Source organism: Sturnira hondurensis, unplaced genomic scaffold (genome assembly GCF_014824575.4).
Source record: "Sturnira hondurensis isolate 20B ecotype Veracruz unplaced genomic scaffold, ASM1482457v3 Scaffold0007217, whole genome shotgun sequence".
In the NCBI taxonomy this organism is placed as follows: domain Eukaryota; kingdom Metazoa; phylum Chordata; class Mammalia; order Chiroptera; family Phyllostomidae; genus Sturnira; species Sturnira hondurensis.
In genome coordinates this window covers 804,102-824,373 of record NW_028079848.1, presented here as the reverse complement: position 1 = coordinate 824,373, position 20,272 = coordinate 804,102, and the positions used below count along the sequence as shown (strand labels likewise).

Genomic DNA, 20,272 nt, shown 5'->3' with positions numbered 1-20,272 from the left:
AAGCAGCGATTGATCATCACACCCTGTCTGTCTGTCTATCTATCTATTAAAACCGATTTCCATTGGTGTAGCTGATGGAATGGGCTATATTTACGGGACTACTTATTTCAAACGTAACAGGGCGATCTGTAAACCGGGCAAGCTGTCTATCAAAGACCACTGGGTTCCCAGGTGCACCGAAGCCATTAAGAAACACGGTACACTTTGAAAGCAGGCCCTGGTTACCCTCTAACCAGGCGTTTCTGACTGTTTGCCGACTGCATGAAAGCCGTCTTCTAGAAAACCACAGAAAACCCAACCGAGACGAGCGCAGTGGCCCTACTCACTCAGCTTCTTCATGCAGTCGCGGAGCCTGGTCTCCAGGCTGAGCACCCGCTGGTGCAGCTCCTCGTAGTCGTAGGCTCCGATCTCCTCCTGGATGCCCGTGAGGACGGCGGACAGGTTCCGGATCTCCTCCTTGAACTGGGTGATGAGCCTGGCGTCGGTTTTGTACTGCTCCAGGACCGGGATCAAGGGCAGCAGCTGGTCCATCTTCTCCTTCAGCTCCTGTGGAAAGCAGCGCAGTGTTCCAACGAGAGCCATTTCAGCGGCCACGCGTCTAGTCTGATACCGAGAGGGGGGTGACTGAAATGGATTCAAAATGCCTTATTGATTTGGGGGGGGGGAGGGTTGGAATGAGGTGTTTTGTGAAAACGGGAAGTGGCCGCGTGGTCATTAGTAGTAAGTCCACTTATCTTTTCAATAGGAGAACCTCTCCTTAAATGGTTACAGGGCTTTCTGGGACACAAATCGATCTTCACCGTAATTACAGAAGCTTCCTATGGTAGCGATTAAACATGTAGGTACCATCTCACTTTCTGGCAGCAAACCAGGAAGCCCACAATGCATGGTTTAGTTGGAGCGTGCAAGGAGGGTCCACCTTCTAAGTATGAATTATTACAAATAGATCCGATGTCCTGTGCCGGTTCAGTTATATCTAATCGTTCATTTGCTGATTATTCCTTGTAGAGGGGGACTCCTAGGAAATTTGGGAAAACAGCTTTTCCCTAGTGGAACTTTCCACTGGTGGCCTTTCCTCACCCTGCCCCCCCTCTTTCGCCCAAGCCTCCCTCCCTGTCTTTAGAATCCATCTTAGCAGAGTGTCCTTAGAAAGGTTAAGTTCAGCAAGCGTGATCAATCCTGCACCATTTCTCTAAGCACGAAGAAATGTATGCTGCTGTTTGCCATTTTAAACTATCACCCCCACGCCAACCTCACTTGCCTTAGCCGAGATCATGTGTGAGAGCTCTTTATGTAGGTGGGGCACCTGGCTTACCCGTGTGCTGCATTGACCCTTTCAGGGACCGAGGTGCTCCTGGGTTATAGCACAAAGACAGGTGGCCAGCTACATAGCTATGAGAAACTGGTACGTTGGTTTTGGTCTAGAGAGCAAGACGTGCATGTTGCTGAGACACTGTCCCTCCCTCCCAGTGTCACAGGACAGAGCCACACCTGGGACAGAGCCACACCTGCAGCTCCACCGTCATCTTCTAGATGTGTCACCTCCTCGTCTTTTCCTTGAACTTGCTGGCGGGGGTGGGGGAAAGCCTTTTCTGCCCTTGATTCAGTTGTGAGTTTACTGCAGATGATCTCATCGGTGGAAAGAGCAGTCACTATGGTGCCCATTTAGGAATAACCCGTAGGTGGTGTGAGAAGAAATCACGCTACACACCAGCCAATTTAAGGGGCTGGAAACTGCCTTTTACAGTGACACGGAGAAGATGCTGTTGCTGTAAGTGCATCAAAGTAGCAGCAGCTCCCACTGCCACCATGAGGGATGGGCTCTGGTTTCTAGCGGGGCGGGGGGGGGGGCATTTCTACTTGCTCTATACTCTGTAAGCCGGGAATTCTTTGGATTTGCCTGTATGGCCATGTTGAGTGGGAGGAGACACAGCCTGAGTTCCTGAGAAAGATTCAGAAATACTACCGTCAAAAGGCAGAATTGTGGGGCTTTGCTCATGTTGGTGGCTCACCTGAAATAAACTTATTGCTGTGAGCACCTGGTGACATCCTGAATGGAAGGCACAGTTGCTTCATTAGGGGTTCAAGGAAGAGGGTTAGCTCTGTGGGTACCATGGGCTGTACATTGCACATAGCAACTGTTTCAGTGAAGAGTTTTAGGGTGTACTACAAGACTATTGAAAAGAGAGCAACACAGTGTCACAATTTTGGTGGCAGTTTTTTCCCCCCTCCTGAACTGAAAAAAAAAGAGGTTATTTATATTTTTGGACCTTTTCAAAAATGCACAATTTGATTATTGGCAGTCAATTTTGAAACTCTGGACACTTGTCAGAGAGCAATGGAAGGCGCAGCCAAGGTGCATATCAAGTATTTAAAAAGGTTAAAATCGAATAGCACAGCTGCGTGTTTCCTAATCCCTTCTAGAATTTTGCTTTCTACTATGCTGCTCCTCCAGCAGAGTTTGCACTGGCTGCCTTGCTCAGCCATGGCCTCTTCACGTAAGAGTGACAGTCTCCCATATGGTAACCAGAACACACTTACCATCTTAAAGAGTACATTAGAATGAACCTACTTAGTGTTTTCTAAATGGAATTTATTGGGGTGACACTGGTTAATAAAGTTATGTAGGTCAGGTGTACAAATCTATGACATATCACCTGTGTATTGACTTGTGTGTTCACCACCCCAAGTCAAGTCTCCTTCCATCACCATGTATTCCCCTTCACCCTCTTCTGCCTCCCACTCCCCCTGGGCCCTCAGTCATCTTTAGACAGTTGTCTGTATCTGTACGTTTTCTATGCTTTTTTTGCTTCATGCATTCACCTTTTTTCGTAAGTTGAAAATGGTACGCCAGAGGGGGAGTTCCTTCCAATTAAAAGTATTTTTCCATGTTAAACTTACATTTAGGGTGGTCCATGTCTTCTCAAAGACAGCACCGCAGCCTGTAGAGCAGGGGTGTCAAACTCATTTTCACCAGGGCCCACATCAGCCTCACAGTTGCTTCAAAGGGCCGAATGCAATGTTGGGTCTGTGTAACTGTAACTACTCCCTGACTAGGGGCAAGGAGCTCTACCTTTGGCCCTGGTGAAAATGAGTTTGACCCCCCTGCCTTAGAGCAAAATCTGACTCATGGTCGGAGGACTTAGTGAAGAAATAAATTCAGAAAACATATATCAATCATCTGATGATTCTTCAATAGTGTTCAGACCTGTGGTCTACTTGGAGAGGGGCCATGGTGCTGACTGTAGGAGGTGTGACCCAGGAGCTCTGCTTGGGGGTCCCGACACACCTGAAATGTGTGACCCCAGACAAATTGCTCAGCTTCCCCGAGTGTCACTCTCTTCATCTGCGTTGTGGGGACAGAGGCAGCGCCTAACTAACTGATGGGACCGTGGTGAGGGTTACATAAGTTGACATAGAATGTTTTAAATGTATTACTCTGTGCTGAGTGATTGTAATTCTTCACAGACCCAGTGTTATCATCACTATTGCTATTTGGACTTTGACACACAGCTTCACTCTCTGCTTGGATTACACAGAGTAGGAACAATAAAAATCATTATGTCATGTGCTGCCTGAAAATTAAATTTTTTTATTGGTCGCCTGGCCGTTGGCAGGAAAACTTATGGAACAGGCCAATTGTTTCCTTGTGTGCCTCTCAGCTTTGTATCTTTTTGTTTCTGCTTGCCTGTCTTCTCCCAGGAGTTCCCACAGATGCACCTATGTCACTCATCCTGGTGATGGTCGCCTGGCCGCCTCAAGCTGTCCCTTGGTGTCACAGAGCTCCACACTGAGCTTGGATGCTGTCTCTGTGCCCAGAAGCCCGAGTGCCCCTCCTTCTGTCTTCCTTCCTGGGGGTGCTCTGTGATGAGCTGCCCACCTCCGGCCCTGCTGGTGGTCCCGGCCAGGCCCCCATTGCTGCCCACAGTCCACACTGCCATCCTGAACAAGGACAATGGACACGGAAAACCTTTCGGCTTTCTCGATCTCAGATCTTGGGGTTTCAGACACTCCTACTGGGGAGAAGGGTATCAGTCCAAAACGGAGTTCTTGAGTATTGCCAAACCTTCTAACTCTTCTGATCTGTAAACAAAATTAAACAACATTCCTCTTCCCTTTGTGCTGGTAAATAATGTTTATACCTCTGTTCACTCTGTTTTACCTGCCTTTTAGTGGTATATTGTATCTCCAGCAGAGGGTCCACCCTGCCTTGCACACAGTACATGCTCAATAAATACCAGTGAAAATGAATTCATTCGCTCCTCAGCCTCACACCCTTCCTTCCTGTTTACTGTCCTCCCATGCATTCTCTATTCTCCTCTGATTTCCAATAGTCTTTGAATTTACTGTACCTTCTACACTTTGCTTTAATTTGTTCTAATTTCTTAACCTCCTGGCTGCGCATCCATCTTTCTTCAGATTACACCTCGCCGTTCATCACTTCGGCCCTCTTGTCCTTTTAGGTAAAAATTTGGAAGTGGTTCAGTGGAAGCCGTTTCCCGTACTTCTCAGGCTCCCGAGCACCCCGGAAGAACATGACAAAGCCACAGAATCTCTGCCTCCGTAAAATGTGCCCTGCAGAGTTCCTGTTGGCACGTCCCTGGCTAGCATTCTGCCACCAAGATGGTGTGTGAGCTTGACCGAGAACTTGAGTCCGGACCCACTCCCTGACCTTCAGCAGTGGGTCTCACCTCCTCACGGGCAGGGAAGGCCGAGGCCATTACGTTTATGAAACCAAAATGTGCTTTGTAAACGATGTGCCCTCTTTTTGCAAGGTGGACTCTTTCTTTTTAATGGAGGTTTAGGTGGTATTATCGTAGTTGGATTTCGTCTTAATCTATGACACTAACATTAGTTAATAAAATTCCACACAGCATGATTAAAAGCACCATTTCTCCATTTTCAGTGTTTCTTAATAATTGCCAACAAACCACTTAAAGTCTGAAAGAAGGCTTTCTTGGTATCAAATCATGAAGTGACCCTCTTCCTTTGGCTATTAATAATGGTATTATTGCCTCTTTTAATTATTTATATTCTCAATATTTCTCATATTAGCAGAGCGTAAAGTCATTGGAAAAAAAACCCCGATAGATTTAATTATTAACTTTCCCTTAGATTTCCCCTTGTCATCAATACTGAAGTGAAAATCTATCCAGAAACTGCCCCTTGCTCCTGGAGGACAAGACTCCTTTTTATAGCAAGCCCTCTGTGCTTGCCCACCCGCTAACGGTCAGTCTCCGTGGACAGGTGATTGACGTCCCCAGGGCGTCTTTCCCCTGCTCACACGGGCCAGTGCGCAGTTATTTCTAGCTGCCTGCTGTGCTGGCTGCCCAGCACGCTCTGTGTCTCATTTGGATTGACAAGGTGGCAGGAGTCAGACCTACTTGAAAATGCTTGGTCATTAGTGTCTTCCGATCGTCTTCAATCTGCCGAAACTTGGCCTTCAGCCCTTTCATTTGGGTTTCCATTTTTAGAACATACTGGAAATCTCTCTGTGTTCTCAAGTTTAAGACTTCAATAGACTGGGACATGTTCTGAACCTGTTAAACAAGAACATTAACTGTCGGTTATTGTCTGTGTACAGGTCGTGCAATTACTACAGACAGAGCAAAAGTAGCATTAATATAGAACACTTGAAATACCAAATTCGTAATTGTATTTCCACATGACATATTTTTAGAAGGACAATTCTTTATGATTAAACATTCAAAGAATTCAGCCAGAGAAAATTATACCTAGGCAGGAAATAATAAAATGGACATCCTTGCATTAGAAATGACTGCCTATAAATAAAAATTTAATATGTCAGAAAAATGCATTAAAAAAACAGAATTTTTCTTCCAGGGCTTTGTAAGCTTATCAATGCCCCGTTCTGTTGAAACTTGAAATAAGTTGTTTCTGTAAATACTAACTCTGCCTTCTTCAAAATCTGTGATGTGTGGCAATTGTGAATGATGGAAATTCATGTCTAACAGACCTAGCATGCATTCACTCCCAGACAGCTGCTTCAAGCTGCCCTGGAGGTGCCCCCAGAGGGGAGGCTGAGGTGGTCCTCAGGTCTTCAGACACCTGCGAAAACACCTCCTACCTTGCAGAGCCTGCTGTCTTAGAGGCCTGAGAAACGGCATTTGTGCAGCGTGTTTAAGGGGCGGGCAGTGAACACAGGACAAGCTCCTGGCACCGTCCCAGGCCCACGGAGCCCCAGGCTGTTTAGAAGTGGAAATGAGGACAGGCCACTCTAACTGTGTGGTAGCAACATTCTGACAATCCCACGAAAGGTTCTAACAGGAGACCTGTTAAAGGAACTGAGGAATGGAGTGGGGTGCACCGTTTTAAAGGACAAGACAGATCTCGGTGCCTCTGCTGCTCCCGGTACCTTCTGCAGAGCAGTCACCCGGGCCTCCTCCCGGGAGCGTCTCCAACAGGCAGCATCTCATCTGGAAATCAGACTCTGCATTTCATTGAGATCCCCCAGTGAGCCCTTGGCCTGTTACATTTCGAGAAGCGATGCTCTACATGGTGGGGATTTCCATGAGAAAAGGAGGTAAGAAAAGCAAACGTAAAAAAGGACATAACTTGGTTTTTAAATTCTGAATCAAATTCTCCGTCATGCACACCAATGCCTGCACATACGTGAAAGAAAATGGAGCAGACGAGCGAACACTCATGGGGAAAGGTGGGGAAGGCGCGAAAGAACACAGGTTAGGTTGTTAACACTAGTTTCTGGTGGGGTGTGAGGTGTGGGTAAGAAGTAATACATATTGTAGAAAGAGGTCCTGGTAAACATAATGTGTATAAATCCTTCTGCAAAGAATTTTCTTGCATAAATAAAAAAATGAAATCATGGACAGCAAAAATATGGTAGTGTGATTTCAGGTGGTTTTTGTTTTGTTTTATACATTTTTTAGTTATTTCACTTATTTGTAATACATATGTATATCATATTTATTATATACACATATAAGCATTATATGGATATAATACATATGTGTGTATATTATATGTAAACATATACCATGAGTAAAAAGTCATTTTTATTGCAAAAATTGTGACTTACAAGTAAGGAAGAGATCATTTGTTCAGAGACAGATTTCTGTCATCCAGCAAAGCCACAAAGCCTAGGCCTGTCCACCCAGTGACTTTGCATAATTGACAATGTTTCTGACAATGCAGAAAAGCTCAGGACTCTCCCGCCGTGGTTGGCGGCGGTACCTCTGCCCCTCTTCTCAGAGAAGGCCAGATTTCTCCATTTCTGTGTCTGCTCTGGTGGTCCGTGGTTCTGCCCCATCTCGTCCGGACGTAGCAACTACGGTCTCACTTATATTAAGACTAACTGTATAATGAGTGTGTTGGGTGGGGACAGAAAAGTGCCTGCCGTCCCGTGAGCTCCATGAGATCGGGAGCTATGTCCTCCTTGCGTCTTTGATCTCCACAGCCTTTCACAGAACCAGGCACAGAATAATTGCTCAGTCAATATCTATTGGGTAAAATGAACTTAGGTTTCCAATGGTAGCTAGTGTGGAATTAGCATTTTAATACTTTAAGGAAAGTTTCCATCTTCTTTCTGTAGTTAGATCACAGCATGACCTGGCTCCCAAATCTCTATTAATTTTGTGTCATTCCTACATTGAGGAAGCATCATTCAAAAAAATCTCTAGTGCGTTGCAAAATTACTGAGACGGTATTAAAAGCACAGTAACTGCCTCTTGGATAAATGTAATGTTTTCAAAATACTTTTCAGTAGAGAAGTAAAAAAAGATTGGAGCTGAGAAATCAGTAATCTGAGGGAGAAATACATTTTCATTTAAAAAAAATTGAATTAAGGGAGTAAATATTTTTACCCATATAATCAATTTCCCTAGTAAGTAAATAGTGTTAAACTATATATTTGAGTTTTTCATATTGTCTTCCATATATATTTGAGATTTTTTTTTCATATTGGGATAAAAATTTCTACTTTATGTTCATCATGTAAAGTCACAAAACTTTACTTTGTGACTTTACTGGATGGAAAAAATCTGTCTCTGAACAAGATGGAAGACAATACCCAAGATGAATCATGGCTTGTGTCATGGTTTTTAACAGCTGAGAGGCACATTAACTAGGGTCATCAATTTGAATGAAATGACATTCACTCTTGTCTGGAGCACAGAGACTGAAGGGACAGGGACAGTGGGATCTTATCATGAAAAGAAACTTAGGAGAGAATCAATATATGATGATAGCTCTGAGGGGGGAGGAGGAAAAACAGACGAATCTTTGTATAAAATCATGGAAAAAAGTTTTAACATTTAAGGCGTCAGTAGACTTCCCATCACGCCCACAGAGGGACCCGATTTTCACACAGGGCCGTGGGAGGAGGCCACTGTCTGGCTCGAGACTGCGGAAACTCAAGAGTGTCTGTAGTCACAGCAGATTTGATGCTTTCTTCTTCTAGTTTCTCTTAGTTTCCTATAAAAAGTTCCCACCCGTTGCCATCACTGCATGGGTGGTCATGGGAAGGAGAGAGGGCAGAATGTAAGTTGCGGATCATGACACACCCTAAAAGCACAGGCTACCTGATTTATCTTATTATCCATGATGGTGTTGGAAACTCTAAGAGGCTATCGTCCTCCCACCAGTCGGTCCACCCCATCTGGCCTGCGGTATTCAGAGTCCCACACAGTAGAGGGCTGAATGGGAATCATCGAAAGAAAGCATGGATTGCTTTGTTTTGTTTTGTTCTCCCCACACTAGACATAAATAACTTTTCATGAGCTGACTTTTATCTGGAAAAGGGAATAAATGAAGGGCATTCCACATTTGATGGTTAGGGACCTGGCTTAAGTAAATTACATGGAGAGAGAATGCTATTGAATGAAATTGAAGAGCTTAATGTTCTAAGGCATGGCTGAGAGGATGATGATAAATACTTGGAATTATTCATGATCTGTCCTGAGAGCTTGCACAGCACGGACCATTATTTTACCCTCCTTGTGAGCCTGATATTGGGAACCGAAATCTGAACTCAAATAGCTGGGACGTGATCCTGAGAGGTGAGGCTCGATTTCTGAAAACAGACTACGACTTCCTGCTTTTTCTCTCTTTTCTCAAGAAGACAATAACTGGGTATCAAGATAGATGACAGAGAGCCAGTTCTAAGAAAACGAGGTTGGAAAAAGTAAAAAGTCACATAAATAGAGCACAGCATGGGGGTATTTATTGGAGAAGGGCACATGTTGGGAGGACCCTGATCCCTACCCTGCCTTCCCCCACTCCCCGCGGTGGACTGCAATTAAAGAGTGCCCAGGGGACACCCGGGACACCTACCTTTTCCAGCAGCTGTCGGAGCTGCCTGCTTTTGGCGTCCCGGGAGCACAGGTTCTGTTCCGGAGCGACCACCGTGCAGATGCACCGCCCGTCGGGGTCCTGTGCGGAGCTGTACACTTGCCATCCTTCCTTGGGACTAATCTGAGTCTGTGGAAAGCAACGGCAGCACACAGAACACAGTCCCTGTTACAGGGTAAAGAGAAGGCAGCTTCGGAGCGCTTTAAGCAAAGCATCTTTATGATAATTCAAGTTTTGCTTCCTTGTATGGAATGGGTTGGGAGGCCACTGCTTGACCGAAGTGCACGATTCCACAACACGTCAGCTGTACACTGCATGGTGTGTTCACCGCCCCAAGTCAAGTCCAGGCCATCACTATGTATCCTCCCCCCACCTCTCCCTTTGTGTTTCTGTTCTTTAACATTAGAAAGAAAGCGAGTGAACAGTTAGCACGGACAGCCCAGCGTCATTCAGTCACACCTTCCTTATCAGCACTCAGAAGCAACAGCTACCTCTTCACGTGGCTGCGGGAGCCCCGTGGCCTCCTTACTGGACCATGCGGTGCTGCATCTGGACAGCGTGATGCTGAGCATCTCTCTGTCTTCAGGCTCCGAGTTAGTAAGTGCACGTCCATCCCACTCCTCTCCCTAACGCCTTCGCTGTATTTGGACACAGCGATGCACCTTGGGAAGCATCTGATAACCACTTCGACACACGTGACCAGGCTTTCTATGGAAGCTCTCTTCGCTCGCCCTCCTCAACTGTGAATGGTTATTAGTAAATTATTTTTCTGATTATTATTTGTGTGTGATATTCTGAAGCAGAGCTTTATCCCAAGGAGATTCCCATGAATTGAAAGGCCAGTTATTAACACGCTGGAAAGGTATCCCGCGGGAAGAGAGGGTAAAAGTCAGGAGGCCCGCGCTGCAGAGGGTGCAGCGTCCAAGCGGGGCAAGTCTCTCCACTCTGTGCAGTCATCCCCCACCTCCCTAGGACCCGGCACTGAACCGCATTTCGTTTCCATAGTCTGCCTCCCGACTGTTGTCATTTTTGCCTCCTGCATCTTCCTACAGGAAACTAACTCCAACTAGGTCTGCCTGGATGTGTCCTAAGAGCACCCCACCCTGCTTCGTACGTGACTTACTCTTGTTCTCCTGCATTATAAAACTCCATTTACCCCGCCCTCGTGGTTTCCACGTCTTCGGAAGGACTGTCCGTACTTCATGAGGTGTTTCCTGTGTATTGTCTAGCATTGTTAGTTGCCTTTCACATGTCTTATTTCAACCATTTTTTTAATATCCAGCTGCCAGATATATTGGAAGATAGAGTGGGTGTTTCCTGTTTGCGTTCTCACGTGCACTCTGTCCAGAGCAAAGATAAGTTGCCTCATCTTTTTGTCCCCAGGCCTGGGGGTGGGGAACTGCACACTCCCTGTGCAAAGAGTCGTTGTTAGGGATGTCCCAGGGCACCCCTCGTCCACCTCTCCTGCTCCGAGGCTTCTGACAGTGTGTCTCTCCACTGAGTGTCCCTTTGGGAGTTGCCTGGGCGGAGGAGTGCTGCCCGGTCGAGGCCAGGCCCTAGTCCAAGGGGTGCCCCTCCCTCCGCCCATGGTCTTGCCGCTGTGAGGGTCCGAAGAAACAAGGACTGTCGTTCCCATTTCCCAGGAGAGAACATGATGGCCCTGTGGCGGGGGCGGGGGGGGGGGGTGCGTGGCACACAGCTTGCAGGGGGCAGCTCTGAGCGTGCAGCCAGCCTGTGCTCCAGAGCAGTACCTCCCAACAGAGACATTGTGAGAGCCATGAGCTGTGTACAGCTTTCTAGGGAGTCACGCTTAAAAAGGGAGAATGAAACAGGTAAATTAATTATAATAACCTACGCTATTGAACTCAATATATCCCAAGTATTTTCATTTCCACATGCTATCCATGTAAGAATTATTCACCTGATACTTTGCATTCTGTGTCTCCCTTTTTTGTGCTGAGCGTGTGACACTGAGCGTGCATTTTCACGTGGGGCGCAGCCCGGTCTGGACTGGTCCCGTCTTCACCTTTTCCCGTGGCCTCCTTACTGGACCATGCGGTGTTGCGTCTGAGCAGTGCGATGCTGAGCACCCAGACCTGGTTTTTAAAGGTCAGTCACACAGATACAGAAGAACTACCGAACAGATGTTCCCTGCGCAAACCGTCCAGTTTGCATCGGAATTTGTTTTTCCCGTGGAAATAGATGGCTCTGCGGGCCACTTGCTCGCCAGCACCCACTCACTTCTGCATCTGGGGCCCGAGAGCCTTCAGCTGCCCTGTGAGGGTGCCAGGGACTCAGCAGACAGAGAGCTGTTTCTTTGTGGTTGGGAGAGGAGGACGATGGATTTAAGCTAGAAAAAGCAGTGTGTGGTGAATCAGGCCGGAGGCATGAGGCCTTGGAGGGGCGAGAGCCAGGAGCGGGAGGTGAATGGCGGCCAGCAGAGCACTATCTTGCAAAGTGGCCAGAAATACCAGGCTGCTTGGTTTGCCTGCAGACGGGCTGGACACGACTCTGTAAAAGGACCAACCAGGCTGACATCTCTCTCCGCGGATCTGCCCTAGTCTGGAACCTGCGGTCTCTGGGGTTCACAGCAGGACATCATGTACCAGCAACCAAAGCACAGGAAAAAGAGTTCCTTTTCCCTTCAAGGGCTTTAGCCATAGTCACTTGGGGTTGTGGTGGGCATTCCAACAGTGGCCGTGAACACATATGGAGGAAGCTATAACTCACACGCCCAAGGAACTCATAAAGATGTCACAGTCCTTGTCATNTCTGAGCGTGCAGCCAGCCTGTGCTCCAGAGCAGTACCTCCCAACAGAGACATTGTGAGAGCCATGAGCTGTGTACAGCTTTCTAGGGAGTCACGCTTAAAAAGGGAGAATGAAACAGGTAAATTAATTATAATAACCTACGCTATTGAACTCAATATATCCCAAGTATTTTCATTTCCACATGCTATCCATGTAAGAATTATTCACCTGATACTTTGCATTCTGTGTCTCCCTTTTTTGTGCTGAGCGTGTGACACTGAGCGTGCATTTTCACGTGGGGCGCAGCCCGGTCTGGACTGGTCCCGTCTTCACCTCTTCCCGTGGCCTCCTTACTGGACCATGCGGTGCTGCGTCTGAGCAGTGCGATGCTGAGCACCCAGACCTGGTTTTTAAAGGTCAGTCACACAGATACAGAAGAACTACCGAACAGATGTTCCCTGCGCAAACCGTCCAGTTTGCATCGGAATTTGTTTTTCCCGTGGAAATAGATGGCTCTGTGGGCCACCTGCTCGCCAGCACCCGCTCACTTCTGCACCTGGGGCCTGAGAGCCTTCAGCTGCCCTGTGAGGGTGCCAGGGACTCAGCAGACAGAGAGCTGTTTCTTTGTGGTTGGGAGAGGAGGATGATGGATTTAAGCTAGAAAAAGCAGTGTGTGGTGAATCCGGCCGGAGGCATGAGGCCTTGGAGGGGCGAGAAACAAGAGCGGGAGGTGAATGGCGGCCAGCAGAGCACTATCTTGCAAAGTGGCCAGAAATACCAGGCTACTTGGTTTGCCTGCAGACGGGCTGGACACGACTCTGTAAAAGGACCAACCAGGCTGACATCTCTCTCCGCGGATCTGCCCTAGTCTGGGACCTACGGTCTCTGGGGTTCACAGCAGGACATCATGTACCAGCAACCAAAGCACAGGAAAAAGAGTTCCTTTTCCCTTCAAGGGCTTTAGCCATAGTCACTTGGGGTCGTGGTGGGCATTCCAACAGTAGCCGTGAACACATATGGAGGAAGCTATAACTCACACGCCCAAGGAACTCATAAAGATGTCATAGTCCTTGTCATTGGTCTGTAGTGAGAAGCGAATGGTGCCAAGCCTGTCTTTTTAGGCTCTTCCCACCAACTCAGTGTTTGGCCAGTGCCTAGAAGTCTTCGATGCTGCTGTTCCTGGGGCGTTGGATTCATTATAATTTTTTTCATCCCCCTCACCCCTTCCTCCTGGGATTTATACCTGAATATCCAGTTGGGATAGAAAGATGTATTCAGAATTATATATTATTACAGTCAGATCGAATCTTAAAGATTGCCTTTTTTATTAAAGAAAAAATGCAAACACATTATCTACAGAATGGAGATGGAAACGGCTTAGCAGGGTAGTTTCGATGATGTAATTAAAAGTTGAAGCTTAGTAACAGAGAGGGATTGGTGTCTAGACATTGGTTCTGTAGATGCAACGAGGCTTCTGCTAACATTGGATGCAAACCTCCAAAATGTCCGAAAATACTGCTGTCTGTGCCTGTGAGGGGGGGTGGTGTGTGTGTGTGTGTGTGTGTGTGTGGTTACAAGAGGGAGGGGGTGGGGAAGGGAGAAGAGGGTTTAAAGGGGTAAATGGTATGGGGAGGAGACGTGATTGGGGTGGGGAACACACAATACAATACACAGATGATGTATTATAGAATTGTATACTTGAGAATTATGTATTTTTATTAACCAATGTCAGCCCAATATATTCAATTAAAGATACTTATTCCAGGCAGTAAGTTTTTCTACTCAACAGAATTAACATTTTTCCATTTACATAAAATGTCAGAAAATTAAGGCTTGTCACTAGAATAAACTTAGCTTTTGGATAAAGGAGCCCGGGCCACCGAATTATAACATTCACATACCTTTATCAGCAGCGCAAATGGCAGTTATTAAACCCAGGAGACATTGGTACTAACGCTCACCTGCCAAGTGCTGGCAAACTAGCGAGGAGCTTATCATGACAGGGCAGGGTGTCGGTGGCTGTCTGGGAGGAGGAAGGTGGGCCAGGCCGATTGAGTTTGATGTCCATCTAGCATCCTTCCCCCCACCCCCGCCCTAAGTGTCAGCTTCGTGGAAGTAGAGACTTCAGCCTTGTGTGTGTTTTCAGTTGTCTTCCTGGGAGTCACAGAAGAGTCAGGACCTCCTCCACTACAGAGTTGGTGTGCATGATCTCCACTCCAACCAGGCAAACCTCTCTGGCCAGAAGAATGTAACTCAAGACAGAAAAAAGCTAAGGCAGGAGCTGAGTGCCTGACGGCCCCGTGGGCTTTGATATAAACCTCTGTTTCAGGGCTAGTGGTGAACCAGGGGAGTTTTATGAGTGTCTTTAGTGTTGTCCTGTAGGGCACCTGTACAGGCTTTAAAGTGAGGATCAAAATAAAACCAGCTTGTACCTGCTGTGGAGGGAAAGAGTTAGATGGTTTGGGGGGTATGGATCAGGAAAGATTTGTTCCATTTTAACTTGTAAGTGCAAGTATTCGGGTGTCAGCAAAACATGCGGGATAATAGCAAACATTTACAGCTCTAAGCGTGGCTTGGCAGTTCACCGTCATTGCCTTTGAATGCTGCAGTGACCCTCTGAATGAGGGGTTGCGTTCTGGCCATTTGGTGGATGAGGAAACTGAGGCTGAGAGACAGTAAGAAACTTGCTCCAAGGTCATGGGGTTCATCTGCAGAGCTGAGGTTGGTGCCAGCACAGCCTGAGTTCAGACAGGCTTGGGGCGCCACCCCAGTTCCCTGGACCGCTCCTCTCCATGTCAGGAGGATAACCCTGCTGGCATTGCCTGGGCAGTCGTGAAGCCCTGCACCTTGGACCTGGGACGGTGTGTGTAGTTCATTACCATCGGAAACACCACTAATCACGCTGATGACTGATGTGGTCCCTTTGAATCTTTGGTGTTAATTAGAACTAAGTGAACTATTGAACAGGTTTTGATATTATAAAACTCATGAGATATTTAAGAGTACTCTAAATAGGAGAAGGAAATGACAGTTTTAAGGACTGGATTTCAAGTCCACATTCTTGGCTTATAATTTCATTGCATAACGATGCTTTATAAATATAAAGCTACTGTGTCAGAGTAATCCCAGCATCTCAGGGGCTCTGCACTGGAAAAGAAGGATCATGAAGACCGAGGTCAAAGCAAAACTTAATAAGGCAGCTTGCATTTCAGTAGATTTTTCTGTTTAGAAAATTTCCTGTCTTGTATTAGCCTCATTTCTTTTGAGCCAACTACCCTTAGAAATAGATTAGAAATAGGCAGTATTGTACTTTTCTTATCAGGAAACTGAAGTTCAAAAACTTGAGCCATTTTTCCCCCAAGCCATCCATTTGATCAACATCTCACACGGGACTTAAACGAGCTTTCTCCAGCGCCCATTCCATTTATCCTCTGCAGATAAATGCCTGTAGATGGTCTGTGTCCATTTGCAAGTCGTCCAAAAATACCATGCTCTAGAGGAGACACCTGCAGGTAGGTGGAGGCATTTTCCAGTGTGGAGACAGGGGCCACCAGACACTCGGGGTGCAGTGATGCCTGGTGTTTCTGCGGAGGGTGTCACAGTCACGTATCAGGGCCCAGGTGGAGGGCGGGGCACAGGGACAAAGCTCTGATCCTTTGAAGAGAACAAAATCGGTGGGTGGAACATCACCAGGTCTTTTGTTTTGGTTTGAGGTTCTGGGCATTTCATAAAAGGGCAGGTAGGCAAAAAGGAATGAGGGCTTCGGTGCTGGGAGTGGTGTGCAAGGCAGGGGAAAAGAAAGCAGGAAAAAAATCCATTTACTGAAGCCTGTTCAATGTAGAGTGGAGGCATCCGAATGATGGAAACCCCTTATAAATGCTCGGCCTAGGGTGAGGTTCCGCCTCCAAGTGAAATGTGGTTTCGTACGCTAATGGCTCTCAGTGTAGAGAGGGGAGAGAGGTGAGGTTGGCAGTCAGAGACACGTGGGCAGACTGAGCCCAAAGAAGCTCCGTTCTGGAGGCCGTGTTAATAAAGATGTCTCGGCCTAGCTATTGGCTTCCTACTTCTTAGGAGACTAGTTGGAACTGAAGTACAGATGTGCATTCCTCACTCAAGAGGACCCCAAGGCTCTGAGATAAAACAACTGTAAAAAACTCCTCAAAGGCATCAAATTGAGGTTGGTGGGTTACCTCTGCTTGTAGTCTGGAAATTGCAGTGACACAGAGTTGACTCCTGGGTCCCTCCACTCCATGACGCTTCTCCTGAGTCTGCACTTGAACTCTGCATGCCAGGACCATCGCTGCTTCATAGCCAGCCCCTCTCATGGGTGGAAAAACTGGGCTGAATCTGAGCTGCTCCCTGTCCCTCCGCCCTTTCGGCCTGCTTCTGCTTTGAGCACTTAAACAGGAGTAAATCCACCTTCTCACTCGGGTCTCAGTTTTTCTTTAAGAGGCCCTGATCCCGTTCTCTGCGGCTGTCAAGATGTACCATTCTGTTCTCTCACCCATCTCTCCGTCCTTAACTTGCTTAGTTGCTCCTTCACAAAATGGGGAAGAAGAACAGCCCTCACAACACAGAGAAGCCAGGCACCTTCCCCAGGAGTTGCCTTTCAGAGGCTCAGAGAGTGTTGAGAGTGGGCATCGGGCGGTTGTACTTACTCTGCCGCCCTGAAAACACACTCACCCACTGAAGTGGGGAGTTCAGAAGAGAAGCCAGCTAGATATTTGCAAGTATAACAAGCAAACTGCTCTGCCCATGAGTCCCTTCGAGGTGTTGCCTCACCTCAGCGGGGTGGGCTTCCTGAAGTCACCAGGTGTCTGCTGCCAGTCCCCTTGTCAGCTGCTCTTCACATTCTGCCTGGTGTGCAGTCCACAGTGCACGGGGGTTTCTAAGAAGCTCAGTGTCAAGGGCAAGTTACACAGCACCAGGGAGAAACGTCTCGGGAGCCCGAGCTTTTATGGAGCCAGCAGCTGCGGCCGAGGTGGATGGGCCCGGGGAAGATGAGAAGGGGAAAATGAGAAAGGGACGAAGCAGAGCCCGAGAGGAGGGTGAAGGGGAGTTCCAGGGTTCTAAGGAAAACGAGAGGGAGCTTAGCTCTTCATGAGGAGCTGGTTCAACTACTGCCTAATAAGAATAGCCTGAACATTTAAAAACCTTTTTCAACATTTGAAACAATCAAGTTTCACTCCACTGTTTCAGAGACAGCTGCCTTACAAAGATTGAATTCCCCTTTAATTATTAATGGTTTGCCTTTCTTATTCTTCAAACAATTTTTTACAGGTCCTTGAGAACTATGCTTCTGAAGAAAGACTGAGCTCCTGTTAGTGTAACTGCACTTTTTGCCGCGTATTCATGTCACCAATGCACATGAATCCGATTTTAAGACTTACTGTGTGTGTGTGTGTGTGTGTGTGTGTGTGCACTCAATTGCAGGCTCACCCATCCATCTGATCAGAATGAAAACTCAGAGTGAGGAAGCCGGAAGGGTTGGACCTCCTTGCGCTCCCCACCAGGAAGGAACTACCCGCCCTTCAGTGGAAGCCAATGGGAGTCCAGGGTCACGGGAAACCCCGTGAGCAGGGCAGAGAGAAGCCAGCAGCGGCGTCCAGGAGTGCCCTTGGGTGGCCTGCTTCCACCCTTGGCCCTGTCCTTAACCAGCTGGAGAAACGTGTTCAGCCACCTACACATTTTGGGACTGCCTTCCCACTTGCAATGAGGCAGTGGGGTTCCGTCACATTTGCGCCGCTGCAGCTCTCCGGAGTGCTGCGGTTTGAGGGTGGGTGCCTGGGGCGGGGTCGATTTCGACTCAGGGCAGAGGGTCAGAGGACCAGGGAATGCCTCCTCCCATCATCTATTATTTGTGAGACCAGCGACCTGTTTCACAGATTGGATTTCCACTTCAAGTTTTGTGCCACCAATATTATTTATTCAGCATGCTTAGGGGGGGATTTAATTTAAAAACACGGAGGGGCATTCCTGCCAAAAACAGTGTGAAAATGACTGGCTTGGATGGTTCCTAAGAGCCTTTCCAGCGTTAACATTTTATGATGTTAATCCCTGAAAAACAGAGCCATTCATTTTCCACCGCGGGAATTCTAGAGTATGAGCAATTATCCTGAATAATTAAGGTAGGGAAGTGCCGTCATGGACATTGTCCACTGCTGAGGAATGTCACTTCCCCACGGCATGCAAAAGGGAATAAAGAGCTTTTGCCCGTTCCAGGAAATACCATGGCGCAAACCTTCCTGAACCCTCTGGGTTTTTTTACACTCAAGGAATATTTGGTTGTGTTAGCACATTTCATAAACCAGGACAGTGCTGTGTATTTTCCAACCAACAGATTACCAACCAGAAAGCGAAGAAAATAAGTTTGCTTTAAAATGACAAGATAGCTCAAAGTCCTAAAGGAATCACGCATCACTTTGGAAATTTGATTCTTCTCCATCAACAATAATAGGAAGTAACACAAACCAACGTCTACCCACGCGCAGAATATTTATCTCAGAAGCAAGGTGCCAAGTTCGACAGAGAACTCGGTCCTGGATTTTTTTAGTTCAGAGACATTTCTTTCTTGGACGAGTTCATTCAACAACTCAGTTGTTCCAAACCATCAGGCACTTGAACACAGAGGAAATTTGAACACTGAGAAAATCTCAGTAAATATTAAGCATCGTGCGTTTCTTGGTTTTATCATTGTTTATTGATGACCCATTCTGCCTTCCTTTTCCATCTGTCCATCCCCACGCAAGCCATGCAGAGGCAGGGAGGTTTCTTAAGTGACTCAGGGGCGGCTAAAACCTGCAGGGGGGTGGTCACTGTGCACCTCCCGGGTCCTCTGCTAACACCCTCAGTGCTGGGTGAATCTGGGAAATTATGGAAATAATTTGACCCGACTCTATTCAGTTAATTACACAGTGATGGATAGATTAATTTTTATCAGTAACTGCGTGCACATCTTGAAAATTGAGCATTCCTTTCCTTTTAATATCTGGCTTTTTCTGATTCACTGGGGAAATCCTGTGGTTAAAATCAGATAAGATACAAAGGTGAAGGCTGCCAATTACTAATTGTTTCTGTGCATTTTATCTGATAGCAGGAACGTTGTCTTTCTAGGATAGTCCTTCTCTTTGAATTTATAAACCTCTACTGGAAAAACCAATAGTTTTTATTTGAAAATAGTTTTTTATTTGAAACTCTAAATAAATAGTTTTTATTTAGAGTATTGCCCACTATACCCTGTTCAGACTATCAGATGAGGTTTGGTTGTAATTTGGCAAGGGTTAAAAAACCTACTAATTTTACGTGATGGAAGACTACAAGAGTTACACTGGTAAGAGGCAAAGTCGGTATAAAAAATTAAACAATACAGAGAGATGATTTTTATCAAGTGAGCTATCTCTTGGTGTTTCTTAGCTTCTTAGGGACTTTCTGGTGGGCTTTAAACTGCTGAAGTTTTGTTCATTTATGTTTAAAAGATCTTGCTTTCTCTGACTGAATGCACTGCAAAGAGCCACAGGAATTCAATTCTAAGAAGAACCTGTCACAGCACAACTAGATTAGGTAGAAGAGCCTGTATAGGAAAAATTACAGGGATATCACAGACATTAAAAGAAGAATGAAAAAGAAAACAGATTTAAGAATCCTTCCAAAGCTCAGGTTAATAAAGTTAAATTAAAGCTTCTGATGATGAAGAATTTAATGAGTTATTTCCTTTCCCAGGTAATATCTTGGGAAGTCTATTTTTCTTGATGTACTGTTTAAGGGTTCATAAAAAACGCCTGAAGTTACTACACAGAGAAGCAAAATCTGAGGCTCTGCAATGCTCAAAATCAAGCCCACTGGTTTAATGCACCTACTTCCCGAGAAGGCCAAACTCACCCCGGTGACTTACTAAGGTGTCTGGCGTCGACAGCCTCGTGCTGTTCAGTCCTACCCAGGGAGGGAGCATTTGGGACATCCAGTTAGAGATCATGGCCAAGGCGCTCAACACAGCACCCAGCTTCAGCAGTGGAGGGCTCATGGCGGTGCAGCTAATGAGTTTTCACCGAGGCTGGTGGAGATCCCCGGGGCAGGGCCGGCAGCGGGAGGCGGGGCTGCAGCGGCCACATCTACACATGAAAGGAGATCCACTCTCCAGCTGTGAACCCTGGGAGGAGCCCCCGAACCTCTGCCCCCGCCCGCATGGGGAGTGCCCT

The 20,272-nt window shown here is 46.8% G+C and overlaps 1 protein-coding gene across 2 annotated transcripts in view; it reads right to left on the bottom strand.

The window, feature by feature from the left end:
- The window catches only part of OLFM3 (olfactomedin 3), a 156,032-nt gene that overhangs the window by 18,661 nt on the left and 117,099 nt on the right, over positions 1 to 20,272 (bottom strand). The window contains exons 1-4 of one of the 2 annotated variants that reach the window (XM_037051308.1): positions 19,969 to 20,097; positions 9,310 to 9,456; positions 5,385 to 5,540; positions 327 to 546 (exon numbers count right to left, since the gene is read on the bottom strand). In XM_037051308.1, the coding sequence (XP_036907203.1) occupies positions 327 to 546; positions 5,385 to 5,540; positions 9,310 to 9,456; positions 19,969 to 20,097 (652 nt within the window). Of the gene's footprint in view, positions 1 to 326; positions 547 to 5,384; positions 5,541 to 9,309; positions 9,457 to 19,968; positions 20,098 to 20,272 lie in introns of those variants that run through there. The other variant, XM_037051310.1, reaches the window with a different exon arrangement.